The sequence below is a fragment of the Falco punctatus genome (genome assembly GCF_963210335.1).
Source record: "Falco punctatus genome assembly, chromosome: 17".
Taxonomy (NCBI): Eukaryota; Metazoa; Chordata; class Aves; order Falconiformes; family Falconidae; genus Falco; species Falco punctatus.
The window spans coordinates 6,150,848-6,165,892 of NC_137597.1; the positions used below are offsets into that span (position 1 = coordinate 6,150,848).

General features: G+C 50.7%; 1 protein-coding gene across 1 annotated transcript; it reads right to left on the bottom strand.

Annotated features, from left to right (window-relative positions):
- Nucleotides 1-1,764: 1,764 nt before the first annotated feature.
- PIGR (polymeric immunoglobulin receptor) lies at nt 1,765-11,321 on the bottom strand. Its single transcript, XM_080367899.1, has 10 exons — nt 9,120-11,321; nt 8,550-8,882; nt 7,549-7,878; nt 6,609-6,932; nt 5,841-6,155; nt 4,425-4,864; nt 4,073-4,238; nt 3,550-3,675; nt 3,347-3,405; nt 1,765-2,452 (listed from the first exon to the last, which is right to left on the bottom strand). The coding sequence occupies exons 1-10, from the start codon at nt 9,232-9,234 to the stop codon at nt 2,321-2,323; spliced, it is 2,340 nt and encodes a 779-aa protein (XP_080224025.1). The 5' UTR covers nt 9,235-11,321; the 3' UTR covers nt 1,765-2,320.
- Nucleotides 11,322-15,045: the final 3,724 nt, after the last annotated feature.

Below are 15,045 nucleotides of genomic sequence, written 5' to 3' on the forward strand. Positions count from 1 at the left end.
TTCACAGAATCATAGAAGTGTTTAGGTTGGAAAAAGCCTTAAAGATCGTCCAGTCCAGCCATCAACCCAGCACTGCCAAGGCCACCACTAACCCATGTCCCTGAGTGTCACATCTACACGTCATTTCAACACCTCCAGGGATGCTGACTGCACCACATCCCTGCGCAGCCTGTTCTGATGCTTGACAAGCCTTTTGGTGAAGAGGGTTTTTTTTCCTCATATTTAATCTAAACCACCCTTGGTGCAACTTGAGGCCATTTCGTCTCATCCTAGTGCTTGTCACTTGGGAGAAGAGACCGACCCCCGCCTTGCTACAGCCCCTGTCAGGCAGTTGGAGAGAGGGGTCAGGTCCCCCCCCCCATTCTCCTCCTCTCCTGGCTGAACACCCCCGGTTCCCTCAGCTGTTCCTCACCAGACTTATGGTCCAGCCCCTGCACCAGCCCCGTTGCCCATCTCCAGACACGCTCCAGCCCCTCAATGTCTTTCTTGCAGTGAGGGACCCACAGCCGAACAGAGCATCCGAGGTGCAGCCTCACCAGTGCTGAGCACAGACGGACACTCCAGGAACCTCCGAGACTGTTTCCTCTCCGCTGTGTTTTATTTCCAGCAGCCATCTGGTGGGCTGGAGTCTCCCCTGAGAGCAGGGGCTAGCGCTCGTGAGACCTCTCCCAGCTGCTTATAGAATAGTTTGTCTGCCTCTTCATCCTGGTTGGGTGGTCTATAACAGACTCCCACCATGATATCTGCCTTGCTGGCCTTCCCACTGATTCTTGCCCGTAAATATTCAACCCTATCGTTAAGCACCAGACAATCAGAACACTCCCTAACGTGCAGGGTTACCCCAGCACCTCTCCTCCCTTGCCTAGCTCTTCTGAAGTGTCTGTAGCCATCCATTGCAGCACTCCGTTTGTGTGAGTCATCCCACCATGTTTCCATGACATTTTGGTTTTCCTGCTGCACAACGGCTTTCGGCTCCTCCTGCCTGTTGCCCGTGCACCGTGCATCGGTGCAGATGCGCTTCTGCTGGGCTGCTGATCCCACTGCCTTTCTCGGGGGAGAACCCCTAATTCCTACATGACCATTCTGAGGTGCTTCTGTGGTTTGTAACACATCAATAACCCTTGTGTCTTTGCTGCTGCGTGGATCTCCGTCCCCTACCTCCACTGAGATGGCAGGCAGAAGGCTCTCGCTAGCACACTGTCCTCAAACACTTGTGTGCCACCCCCAGGCTTGTCTCTAGTAACCCTGATTTTACCCTTTTCCATCTTCAAATCTGGTTTAAAGCTCTTGCAACGAGCCCTGCTAACTCCTGTGCAAAGATCCTTTTCCCCCTTTTGAGAGAGGTGTACCCTGTTGGTTGCCAGCAGGCCTGATGTCGTGTAAACCAACCCATGATCAAAAAAACCCCAAATTCTGCTGGTGACACCAGGCTCGGAGCCAGGTATTGAGCCGCTGGCTCTTCTTGTTTCTTCCCTCATCATTCCCTGCAACTGGAAGGATAGAGGAGAACACTCCTTGTACTCCTGATCCCTCACCTAGTTGTCCCAAGGTCCTGGAGTCTCTCCTGATTGCTTTTGTCATGCTGCGATCAATTCCTGCTCTTGATGGAAGTGCATATGTGAAACATTACTCAAAACATTTCTGGTTTATCTCCATTAATTGTGGGTTTCTTCTACCATCCTGTGCCATTTGCAACACCAGATGTGATGCTGCAATCCTGCAGTAAAAGGAGAGGAAAGCCGCACACACACACACACACCCCAAATGCACCCTTACTGTGCTTCTTGGGGTGTGCTCCCTCCGTGCCCTCCCACGGACCCACGAGTCCCCCTCGTCTGCTGAAAGCCAGTGCTATTCTTTATTGTTTGTGCATAAAACCACTTCAGACCATGTCTGGTCTGCGGGTACTGCCCTCTGGATGAGCAAGCTTAGAGGAATCGAAAGCATGAGACGCTGGTCTAGAGGGTTTTCCAGCTGCCTTTGAAAGAAAATGAGAATTTTAAAAAATGTGCCTTCCGGCCTCTGAGAGCCCACCGTGTTAGAAGGGTGTTGGTGGGGCTGGGGGTGCCGGGGGGTTAAGCCACTGGGGCTCCTGCCGTTTCCCAGTCCCACCTGCTCGCTCAGACCCACGCCTCCAGCCCAGCCACCCCGCTTGGCATCCAACGATTCCTCCTAAATCACTGCTCGAAGCTGCATTTAAGCAAAAAAAGGTCAAGCTATAGCAAAGCGTGGTAGCAATAGACAGCGCTGCTGGCTGGTGTCTTGCTCTGATCCTCGAGGTAGAGCTGGTCCCAGTTGCTGCTGCCTCAGTCTCTTGCCTTCAGATCTGGTCCTCCCAGGCCGGGGGGGGCACAGCCAGGGCAGTGCTGTCCCCCCCAGTGCCGCCCTGCGCCTTGCTGCTGGCAGTGAGGAGGAAGGTGGAGTAGGCGAGGTCAGCATCCTCCTTGGAGCTCTGGGGAAGGACAGGAGGACACTGTTACGTGGCCGGGGACGGACAGCAGCACGTGGCGGTGCAAAGGGCAGCGTTCAGTGGGCTGTGAGCTTCTCGGGATGACATGGGCAGACTGGATGAGCGGGACAATCCAGCGGGTCACACCGGTACTGATGCAAGGGTATCGTGGCTTTGCTGAGCACCAGGAAGATCCTGCATGTTTGCAGGTTTGGGACTCTGTAGCATGCCTGTCCCTGCGTGTTGGCACCCAGTTCACCTGTCCTAAAGCTGCCAGGTTTTACTTGTCTCCTGACAGTTCCCTTTTTGCCTTGGTTCAGCTCTCGGCACTTACAACTCCTGCACATCGCCTTTGGTCAGGGGCTTTTAAAAAGAAGGGCTTGTGTCTGGCACCTTCAGTCATGCCACTTGACCATGATCATAGCCAAGGGTAGGGGAGGCAAGGGAAGGCAGGGCAAGGCAGGGGCCACGGGAGCAAGTCACAGCCCTTGCAATGGCAGAGACCTCCCTCTGCCCCCTGACCCACAGCCCACGTGGGGGCAAGGCTGGGAGGTGGGACGCGCTCTGGCTTCTGGCCATCTGCTCATCCCAGTGTTTCATACTGATGGTAACAACCCCATTCCGACCTTCTGATGCTTCCCTGGGGCTGAGTCAGTGTACTGTTTGACATGAGGCGACTGCTATTATTGTCTCTGCTAAACCATGGGGCCAGGAAGGGGTTAAGCCCCCGCCCCCCCTCCCCCGAGGCTGATCTGCAGCAGGTGGCTGGATCCAGGTAGGATGGAGAACACCTGGGTATAAATAAGGCCCCTGGGCCAAAGGCAGTTCCTTTGGCAGAGGCTGCAGGACTGTGGTGGTGTCTCCCAGGTCAGTGGGCTCCCTCCTGCCTCCTCTTACCCTTTTTGCCTTCTTTGTCTCAGCCGTGCTTTCCGGGGGGGCTGCGGCGGTGATGAGCTCTGCAGGGAGATGAAGGGAGGGGTCAGGCTGGGGGGCCATCAGTGGGCAGGTATTTCTGTGGCTTTTGTGGGGTCCTGCTGCAAAGCTCTCCCTGGCACCCCTTGCCCTGGGGCTGGAGAGCAGTCCATGGGTTGGAAACCTACCGTCCTCTCCTATCCGTGTCTCCTGGCTCTCTTGCACGCAGGTGTTATTCGTTGCGCTGTACTCCTTCACGCTTCCGAAGTCTGACATGCTGATGTTCGTCCTGTAGCTCCCAACGGACACCAGGTCTGTTAAGAGGGAGGAGGTGAATAGCTTGGGCGCTCGCTCAACGTTGGTGCAAGTGCATCAGCACCTGTGCAAGGGGGCACCATGCAGCGCAATGCACAAAGCCTGTGGAGGGGTGGTCTCTGTCTCAGCCCAGACACCCTGTGTGCTGGGTGTTGGAGCTGTAGGGATGGGGTTAGTGGGAGTAGCAGGGTCCCTTCTCTGCCCATCGCTTGGCGTGGGAGCAGCAGGGTCCCTTCTCTGCCCATCGCTCGGCGTGGGAGCAGCAGGGTCCCTTCTCTGCCCATCGCTCGGCGTGGGAGCAGCTCATCCCAGCAGAGACTATGGCATGCTCAAGGTATCGCCTCTGTCTTAATATTGCTGATATTTCTTGAGGGACTAGAAAAGGCAGGGACTCACCAGATCTCTTCAGCTGCCGGTATTTAAAAACGACGAAAGCTACCACAAGGATCAGGAGCACGGCGCCAGCACAGCTCAAACTTAAAACAAGTGCATTGGGGCCATGGCTTTGCTCAGAGCTGGAATGGAGGGAAAGATAGATCACTAAGCTGAGAAGCATTTTTTTCTAATTATTCAAGACTGAATAATGTATATGAATGTCCAGCAGTCTAAAATCTGTATAGGATGGTAAATCTGAGTGAGCGTGATGCAATTTAATCAACCAACTGGATCCTAGCACATAAAATCAAAAAGCAAATAAAAATGTAGGACAGACATTGTGCCAAAACCAGCTACATCAGCAGTTTGGTTATAAATGTGTGAGGGAAAGCTCTCTAATCTTGACAGAAGTGTTTTCAATTGGGTTTTCTGTACCTGGAATCTCTAATTGTTCCCTTCTAGGACTGTATTTTCTCAAGCTAGAGATTAATTTCAAGTCATCTTCCCCTTTGTTGTAACAATTTTCTTCTTTTCCTGTGGTGTTTTGCACTAAGTTCTGTGGGGACAAGAATTTGTTTTGCACGTGCAGCGTGCGAGCAGAGTACCAATAACGGGTTAAGGCAGACCTCGCAAAAATGATACGTGATAGAGGCTTGGAGGGAACTAACCTTCCTGAGGCATCTGCGCTTGGCACCCCAGCATCGCTGGAGGCTCGCTCTTGGGGAATGAAGTCACTCTTGGTGTGGCCAGGGGGGTCAACATTCAGGAGCTCCGGGTCAGCATCCAGGTTGCGGTTGGTGCTGCTTCCCGCGTCTAGGGAAGGAAGGCACATGAGCAGCAGCGTGGAGGGGTAACGCAGAAACAAATGGGGCATTATGTGGAACTGAAGTGGGGTTTGGCTGTACCTGAGGGGCTCCTTAAGATGGGGTTTAGAGAGCTGAAATAATCTCATTCCAAGTAATTTATTGCAAAAACCTCAAGCGGGCTCTCTCTACCTGTATACTTTTCCAAAAGACTTGCATTTCTAAGTTCTGCCTCTAATATTTCCAGAACAAATTCTGAATACTTGGTTTGCTTTTAATTCTGCCCACCAAAGGCACTGAAGTGAGGCTGTTTCTCTCTGGTTCTGCTTTGACCACCATCCACTTAGCACGGTTGCCTGTGGGATATCTAGTGCTATGCTTTTTCCTCTACTTCTAACTGTTCCTCTTTGGATTTTTTTTTTTTTTTTTTTTTTTCACAAAATATTGCGCTGAAGCTGAGACTAGGCCCCTTATTGCTGGTGATCGTCTGTGCTTTCCTGCTCCCTGCTGCTTTCCTGTTTATTAAGATAATGAGCTCCTTGGAGCGAGATGTCTCTGAACTACATGCAGTCCTTCACCTGACAGGTGTCAGACGTTGCTTAAGCAAAATGCTATTTTACATAATTTACTAATTACAAATTGGAATAGCAATAATTTGTCAGGACAGAGTTAAAAAGTTAAAATGGTGTGGAAGTAAAGGATTTTTGGACTGGTGTTTTTTTGGGGTTTTGTTTGGGTTTGTTTTTTTTTTTTTTTTTACGACGGGGAAGCAAAACCCAACGTGTAAATGAAAACATCTACAAGTTGTGCCAAGTCAGGGTGATCTCAGCGCTGAGCCTGGGAGGCTGCCTGGGTGACAACGCTTCTGTTTTGAGGTGCTGCAGCCTAGTGGCCATGGGGAGGACGTTTATCTCAGCAGACAGCAGCATCCTTCCCAGCCCTGAGAAGCAGGAAAGCCCCCTGCCTGCCCCTGCCCTGGAGCTCACCTTCGGTCACCCACAGGTACACTGCCATGGTTTCCCCAAGGAGGCCGTTGCGCTTCACTCCACACCAGTACCACCCCTCGTCTGTCTTTGCCACCGAGTTGAAGCTCAGGATAACCGTCTTGTTGTCAGTGTCACAGGTAACGTCTGGCCCCGGCTGACTTTGGTCAGTAGCAAGCATGGGGGTGCAGCTGGTGCTGCTCCACTTGCACCAGTACTTCTGGTAGGAGTAGTACTTGCATCCATAAGAGCAAGTTAAATCAACCCGTGAACCCACTCGTGCCTCCACTTCCTTCTTTCCCTGCAGCCCAGGTTCTCCTGCAAGGGCAAAGAGAACATCAAGGCTGATGTTAGTGGCTTCTGTGGTGGGAAGGGTAGCTGGCAGGCAGCGGTGCTGCTAGAGATGGTGAATTGGGGGATGTCCCTCTGAGGGAGAGTGCTCCTTACAAAGCTGAGTTAACGTTAAAGATGCTTTATATGCACCTCTGAGCGAATGTGTGCGTGTGGACACAGGGTTTGCAAGGCTTAAGTACTTGCGTGAGAAAATTTTGTGAACACTTTCCCATAAAACTGAAACCTTGTGTTTCCATTTTAAAGCTAATGAGGTGTGTTGGGGGGTGGGGGGATTGGTACAACGTTTCACCTTATGGGATGAAAGTTCAGAGTTGCATCTCGCACCTCTTCCCGAAGAGCCAGATCTGCTCCCTTGGGTGCTTGGGAGGTTTTGTCCCTCCTGAGCAGGCAGCAAACCACCAACTCGCGAGCCCGTACCTTCAATGATCTTCAGCTCAGCTGATGATTGCTGCTCCTTCTCCTCATCTGTCATGCACCAGTAATAGCCTTTGTCACTCTCCTTCAGCTGGTTCAGGATGACGGTGACCGTGTAGTTCACTGGGCTGTCGTACATGGCCACTCTTCCTTCATACAAGCCCGACACAAACCCAGAGGTGTCTATGATCCGAGCACACCCGTTGTTTCTCCACTTGCACCAGTACTTCTCTGAGGACTTTTTGATAGGTATATAGTTGTATTGAAAAGTTGCGGAACCTCCTTTTACCGCAGTTACTGTGAGCGTTCTTTGGGGAGAGTTTGCCTCTGGAGATAAAAAAAATGTAATGAGCATCTGTACACATTTAACTCTTGTCCATGTGGCATCCTCCCAAGGGAATAAGTTCTATCAGAGCTGAAGCACAGCTAGGGGAAGCTCAGGGGTGCAGATGGCAGAAGGCTGTCCTAGCATTGTTAGAAATTGGCCCTAAAGTGTCTGTCAGGCCTTTACTTTAACCCAAATTCACTGGGTGGTTGCCATCATGTACTGACATTTCAGTTTTGCTCCCTTTGCTGGAGGAAGGGTAGATCTCCTTTCTCAATCTGTCGTTTGGGCATTTAAGGAATCAAGACTTGAAGAGACAGTTTGCTTGTCTCAAACTGGGGGACAGAGTTTGTCTTCTGGAGTCCTGGGCTAGCCAGACTGGGGAAGAGTGTTAGCTGCTGTTGGGAAGGTTAAGTCTTAATACAAGCTTTAGTAGTGACGGTAGTAGTACATCACATATAGTTAAATCAACAGAAAAGTGTTCGAGATAAGAGGATAGGCTCATAGCACTCTGCAAAGGGAAATTCAAATTCTTGTTAAATAAAGTGAAACTGCTAGTGGTACTCCTAAAAAGAAAAGAGATGAAAGGAAAAAAAACACTGGGAAGAGCGTGCTTACCCTCATAGACATGCACGTCCAGTTGCTTTGTTTCTCCTTGTTCCCCATAGACGCCAACCCCACACAGGTACAAGCCAGAGTCTTCCCAGCCCATCTGAGTTATCACGATGCTGAAGGAGCCTGGAAGCTCCTCGTTGCTCAGCAGAACTCGCCCTATGTAGTCCTTGTCAACGTCACCACTGCTATCGACGATGGTACGGCAGCTGGTTTTCTCCATCTTGCACAAGAATTTCCTCATGCTCGCGCTGTTATCCCCAAAGCTGCAGGACATGGTCACGCTGCCGTGCAGCTTCACATAGAAGAGCTCTGCTCCCTCGGGTATGTGTGGCCCTGTGCGTACAGAGACACCGGTTAGGGTCTGCTGCCTGTTCCGTCAGTAACCGTGGGCAGCTCTGAAGGCTTTTTTTATGCACAGGGTTTCTCCCTGCTTTCCTGTATTTCATGACCACGTGCCACTCCTGGCCAGAGCACCGTCCACCCAGCTGCATCCCATGCTTCTCGCATACTTCAGGACTGAGGTCTCTGCTGTACCACTGCCCACTTTGTAGTGTGGTTTGTACCAAAGCCTTCTTGCTGAGGACCGTGCCACGAGTTTGCACCATGCTCTGCACCCTGAGCCTTGCCTGGTGGTGAGGTGCCCTCGTGGACTTGTGCACAGGCTTGGCTTGCACAGCCTCAGCCGTGGGCTGGGGTGATCACGTCGGAGTGATGGGCAGCTCTGCCCTCTGACTGCATCTCCCTAAATTTTAGTGGCTGGGAGAGGTCAGCAGTTTTTAAGCAGTGTTTGTGACCTTGAGATAAGGTTTAGTTAATCTGATTTTATGCCAGATTTTTGATCAAAAAATTCATTCTGTAAACGGGAAAATGAAAACTGCTTTTTCCTGAATGCATGGAACATCTTGAGTTCTTAGACACTGGACAGACTATCTGTGGAGCCTGATTAAAAAGAGGGGGGAAAAGTTAAAGAAAATAATACTTTCAAGAGCCCCCAAACTGATTACCTTCAGAAACATCCAGACTGACTTTGTGGGAGAGCCCTCTGCCATTGATACCAATGCCACACTGGTAGGTGCCTGTGTCTGTTGCTGTAAGCGCAGAGATGTTAATCTGGAAGTGTTCTGCCTGCGGGTAGTTGGTGATGGAGACTCTGCCTTGGTAGCCTGGAGCAGTGTAGCCGTTGGTGGAGACAACAGTTATGCAGCCCGTGGCTGATTCCCTACACCAATACTTTCTGTCGTGCCTGTTCACGCTGGTGGGAGGGTAGAAGCATTTGATGGTAACCGACCCGTTGATCAGACCATATACCTGCTGTGGGCCCACCACAGGGCTGGAGACTGCAAGAGGAAAACACGCTGGCTGTAAACATCAGCTGTGCCACGAGCCCCAGCGGGCTGCAGGGCAGGGGTACTGGTGCAAGCACGGACCCAGGGCTCTGCAGCATCCTGTGGTCCAAAAGGTCCCATGGCAGCGATGGGGTAGGGATACCCTGAATCCTGCTTCCCCCCCTTAGTGATGCCACCTCTGGTCTTAGGCCACCCACAGGACCTGTGTCCCACGCAGGTTACACTTACTTGCTGCCTTGGGGTTGTATCTGCCGCTTACAGTTTCAGCTGGGAGGAAGGCGAGCAGCAAGACGAATGCCAGTGCAGGCATTTTTCTTGCATTCCCTGGAAAAGGCACAGACATTGGTGAAAAAATCACACTTGCAAAATGATTAAGTTAACTGATCAAGTAATCTAATCACCTCATGCCTGGAGGATACCAGGGCTGTGGCTACTTGAGCTAGAGAGAATATAGCGTTTAATCCCTTCTGCCCAGCAGTTGCATGGGGAAGAGGGAGCTGAAAACACTGCTCTTGCCTGTGTTGCTGCATGGCATCACGACTGCCCGTGGGTCTCATGCCAACACCAGTCTCCCCTTCTGTAAATCGAGGGGAGCTGTTCTTATGACGAACTTGGTTAACGCAATGCCTGCAAGCCACCAACATATCTGTCCCTGGGGCGCTCTGCTCTGGCAATGTCCCTTGGGCAGGCAGCAGCAGCGGTGTGCACAGCATAAAAAGCGATTTTGGCCAAACCAGAAGAGACTTGATTCAGAATCAGAAGTGGTATCTGGTTTTACACTTGTAAGCCAGATCAGCCCATGGCAAGGCTGAAGTCCAAAAATGGTCCAAAAGCCACGGAGCCCTGGCAGGCATGAGGGTCAGGGGGCAATCCGGAGCTCAACTGCTCACTTGGCCCTTGCCAGGAGATATTGCTGCTTTTAATTGTTTAATAGCTGGGGTCATATTTTCTTTCAGTGTTGTCCACACAGTGAAAGGAAGGCTTGTTCACTTGTGAGCCTGGGTGCCAAAACCACTCCTTAGGAAAAGCTGCTCTGACAGAATGGCTTGGTTTGGAAAGGACATTTGAAGGTCAACTAGTCCAAGCCCCCTGCCATGGCCAGGGACACCTGCCACCAGCCCAGGTTGCTCCAAGTCCTGTTCAACCTGGCCTTGAACCCTTCCAGGGATGGGGCACCCACAGCTGCTCTGGGCAATGGTGCCAGTGTCTTGCCAACCTCACTGTAAAAACTTCTTCCTCGTCATCAAGCAGAGTTCCTGTCTGAGCCAGTGTTTAATTACTGTTCTTTATTTCCCTGGTCTCCTCAAGGACATGCAAAAGAGAGAAAGGGTAACATTACCTCTTTTTTTTTCTTTCTTTCCCCAACTGCTGCTAAAGTTGGTGAGATGCAAGGATTTACCACTTGCGCCCACCCCTCCAAGAGTCAGACTTACACCCAGTAAAGCCCTGTCGCACCTGTACAGCCACCCAAACCTTCTGTGCCACCGTTAACCCTTGGCCAGGGCTCAGTGATGGTTACTGCGGCACGCCAAACCCAACCGCCTGTCTCTGGAAACGTGTCCATAGTCTTCAGGATGAATATTTCTGACCTTCCCCTTGTTCTGGGCTGAGTGATGGCCAGAGGAAGCTGAAGCTCTTAATTCACTGAACTGTTTTCTTCAGCCTGAACCGTGTGTGCCAGTGGGTTTGGTGGTGGAAATGTGCGTTACCTGAGCATGGCTGCTGCCTGCCTGCCTACCCAAGTGCCAGATAAATGCTGGGTGCCAAAGAAAGCCTTTATAAAAACGTAGAGGAATTTGATTTCAAGGCGTCAAGTGACACGATTTTATTAAGGGTAATTCCTGGTAGAAGAAAAAGGCTTATTTCCGTGTTAAGATGAATGGTGTTCTGTTGTTCTTTCTTCCTTGTATTGTGATTTATAATTGCTCAGTGGTCACTTGTCCAGGGCTAATAATTAACTCACTGAGCATGAAAAATGCTCTTTCATATACATCCCAGAAGGAGCCAGCAAGACAAACATAACATATTCTGTAGAAAGCAAACAATATGGCACAAAAAGGGCCTTGATATTTGCCCCGTGCTAAGAGCAGTTCCTCTGGCTGATGGTCACCTCTCTGCCCTCCAGTGAAGGCAGCATCCCAGTTCAGCTTTCCCCTTCTTGGCAAAATTTGAATAATTGGTTAGTCTGATTCATTCCCAAAGCAAATGGCTACTTCAGGGTTACAGACAACATCATCTTGTCAGGTAGGGAAGGGTCACCAAGACCTTTTTTTTTTTTTTTTTTTTTTTTTTTTTGAAACAAAGATATATCTGTGTCAAGAAAGATGCATGCAAGAGTGCTGGCATCAGGGTCCTCGTATGCATGTTGGAGCAGGAAAGAATTTTTGCCCTTCTATCTCTGAGGACATGTGCACTTGTGCCTGCACAAGAGCAGCGATTCTTGCGTGCTCACATGACCAGCATCTGCAGCTCTGAGTTGTCCCTAGTCTCGTTTCCTCAAATGCTGTGAAAACCTTCCCCCAGTCACTGAATGAATGGAGAAAACTCCCACGTACAGCAAGTCTGAGCCAGCCCAGCTACCAGTTATGTAAAAATCTGTGCTGAACTGTCACGCTGATCATCCACGGAGCTGGGTGGCTGGAAACCCCCTCCTGCTCCCAGGTCCGTGTTGTGCTGGGGCAGCGGCACTTCCTAGCTTGCAAAAATGGTGCAAATGGGCTTTGCAGGTCACTCTGCATCAGGCAAGAGCTGTTTGAGTTGCTGGAGGAGACTTTCATCAAGCTGTTGGTCCTTGCTTTCAAAGAACTTTTGCTGCTGGATGTGCTGCCTCTAGTCAGAGCTCAAGGTCTAAACCTCAGAGCTGCAGGGAAGAGAAAAGGCTGCTGAGCTCATATGAAAGGGAGCGCAAGTAAGTGACTGTGCAAGCGATTTGTGTTCGTGCTTCTGCAGATGGAGGGGGAGTTGAAAGGACAGAGGAGACGGGACAGCAGAGGTTTGCAGGGGGCTGTAGAAGAGTCGAGAGGCTTGAAAGCAGAGGGAAATGCCATGTATGCCATCTCCAGAGCGGCTGGGAAACAAGCTTATCGTGAGTGTGCTGGAGAGGGTGAAGCGCCTGTGCCCAGCCTGTACTTCTGCCACTCTGCTGCAGCTTCTCACCAGCCTATCCTAACTTTCAAGGAGTAGGGAGAGGGGAAAAAGCCCAGTGCTCCTTTGCTGCTGCATTGGTGAAATGATTCCTGGAGCTGGCAGTGGAGATAAGGATTCATTTTGGGCTTTATATACAGATGCACAACCGTATCAGTATGTGCTTTCTGACTCCGGCAGCACCAGTGGCTTCAGAGGAAGGTTTCCCTAAGTCCAGGTGGGGTCTGGTGGTTGTCACAAAGCATGAAGCTTATGCAGTGCTCCCAAAACTTTCCAGCTGCCTTTGGTCACCCCATACGGGAGCACTTGCACTGACTTTGCAGGTGGCTGATGCTCCTGCACTGGTTTTGCCTGGGGGCTGGGTGACGTGGCTGGGTTGGGATCTGATGTCACATTGGGTTCCCCTTCTGCTCTTGTCCACATCTCCTGCTTCCCCTTCTTGCAGGCACTGACCTGCGTGTCCAGGTGCCTGCATTGGATCTCGGATGGCTCTTGGAGCAAGAAGGACTGGGCACATGAGACCATGGTATGCCCACGGACAGAGGGACACTGGAAACCTCTTCTGCAGGGAAAACCTCATCCTAGCACATTGCAGCAGGACGGGTTGCCAGGACCTTGTCTGGTAGCCGATGTGCATGACACTGCGGGTTGGTGCCCACAGCCCACTTGGCATGGCCATCGGAGCACCAGAGCTGCCAGGCAGGAGGGATCACAGAGGCTGGGGGAAACAGGATCTGTGCCACGTATGTCTATGCAAGCAACGATGCTGCTGTCTTAAACCTGATGCATTAGGAAACCTAGTGAGAAACTGTCTGCAAGGCAGTGCAATGGACTGGTTGGGAGGGTGCCCAGTTATCCCTGCCAGGATGGTGTCTCCAAGAAGCTCATCTGCAGCACTGGGCAAAGAAGCTGTGGGTGCGAGGTGCTGGCAACGTGCTCGGCAGCCACCCCTGTTGGCGTTTTGGCCTTCAGCTCGCCCACGCTGTTGGGCCAGTTGCCACAGGCTGGCGAGCCGTCCCGGTGGTTAGTTTAAAACATTTTGATAGGTGATGGCAAGGGGGGATTAAAACTTTGCAGTAGTTCCCCCCATCTCCCCTCGTTGTGCAGGGCTGGCAGAGAAGCAGCTGTGGGGAAAGCTTTGTGCCACGTGAACGTGTGTGTCTGGTGTTTGCAAAGTCCGTGTTGCAAGTCGGCTGCCTTTGGATTACTACCAGCTGTGGCTGTACATCTCTTTCTTTGTTTTTATGTTTGGTTTTGGTTGGTTTTTTTTTTAAGCTACAATCCAAATCTTGGTTTTGTGTATTTACTTTCATTTTGCATCACCAACGCTGCTGGCTTCCTTCCCTGACCTGATCTGACAGGTTTTGAAGGTTTTAGAGCACAAAATCAGTATTCCAGCTGAATTCAGGAGCTGGGAGTTTGCACGTTGGTGCATGAGCTTTCCATTCTGAACTCTGGCCTCTGGACACCAGTGTCACCAAGGTGAGGGCAATGGCATTGTCTTGTCTGGGATGCTCTGCCAGGCGGGGGTGGCTCGATGCTCTCCAGCTGTTTGCAGAATGCTGCTGTGTTTGTGTGTGCAATGCAACAGGGATTTCAAAGAATTATATCACCCCAAACCAGAACAGAACAGGATAGGATAATCATTAGCAAGACTGATACTAACAAATCAAAATATTTAGTTTTAATATGCTTTAAAACAGGAGAAATAGCCATTGCCAGGTAAATGGCATTAACTTTCTCCTAGTTGCCTATTTCCATGCTTAGCTTGAGTTGCTGTATTTGTGACTGTGAGCCCAGGAAAGGGCTGCTGAAACCCCCACCCAGAGTGCCCGTGGGGGTGTGTGAGTGCATGTGAAACCTGGAAAGGGTTCAAGCATAAATGAAACCCAAATATCTATACTATAGCGACAGGTTAAAACTCATTACAACTTGTAACACGCTTGCATAATTTGGATTTTGTCGTGTTTCTTCCTACCACCGACATGCATGAGACCTTGGTGTGTGCATGTGCTGGTTAGTGCTGGGTGAGACACGGACCCCCTGCAGCATGGGTTTGGTGTGAGCAGCCATGCAAATGGAAAAATTACAAGGTCCTCTGCAACATAATGACCTTTTTTCTTGCTTTCCAACTCAGGACAGCTAAATGGTTTTGTTGTCTTTGTATCATCTTGAAAATGGATAACGCTCTGTTTCGATTTGGTACATTGCTGTGCTCTTAAACCTTGCTGCGTTACACCTCCACTTAGTGACAAAGAAATCTAAATGCTGTACGTAAAGCTCCGGGGGGGGTTAGACCCACAGTCAGTCTCTCTTGCTTACATGGACCACATCTTCAGTGTTTTTCCATCCACAGAAGTGGCTGGTGGTGCTTTTGCAGGGTGGTGGGAGGCAGGTCACTGTGGTGTGAGACCTCCCGGGACTGGGTTTCTCAGTCGACTTGGACGCTTCCTCAGATCCCTCCATGCTGAAAGCACTGCAGGGTCGGCCTGGCTTGGGAACATCACCTTCCCCTCCAGCGCTAGATGCATCTAAATTTTAAGATAGTATTTTCAGGTTTCCAGCAGAAAGTGCTCTCTGACCAGGTTAGCTCTTCTAAATCCCGTTCGTTGCAGGACCTGGGCTTCTACGGTGCTTCTGTGACTCAGTCATATCTCTCTCAGCAATATCTTCGGATTTATAAGGATTTGAAAGAGATCAGGACCTGAGCTCGGAGTTACGCAAACCCCAGCAAAGCAGCTGCTCTTGCTGGGTATGAAATACCAGAGTTCAGTTCCCAAATTCTGCTGACTCAGCTGCAAGGCTGGGCTCTTGAGAAACCGGGATGCTCCTAATGCAGCTTGCCAGGGATCAGCGCGGTCCAATCCATTAGCTATTAACTATTGCTCTTGGCAATGACCGGCGTCAAGGTCGAGCCATGGGATCAATGAAACATGAGGATTCAGTTGTCACACTTGTAATTCTAGCCTAGGAGTCCTCCTGTTTTGTGGAGTGTTTACTGTTATTCAAG

Excerpts from the sequence above, each read along its gene's own strand:
- PIGR (XM_080367899.1), bottom strand. The coding sequence starts at position 9,234 with ATGTCTGTGCCTTTTCCAGGGAATGCAAGAAAAATGCCTGCACTGGCA. Across the intron at positions 8,883-9,119 it reads ATACAACCCCAAGGCAGCAA|TCTCCAGCCCTGTGGTGGGC; the intron begins GTAAGTGTAACC and ends TTCCTCTTGCAG. Across the intron at positions 4,239-4,424 it reads AGCTTTCCCTCACACATTTA|AAAAAAATGCTTCTCAGCTT; the intron begins TAACCAAACTGC and ends TTGAATAATTAG.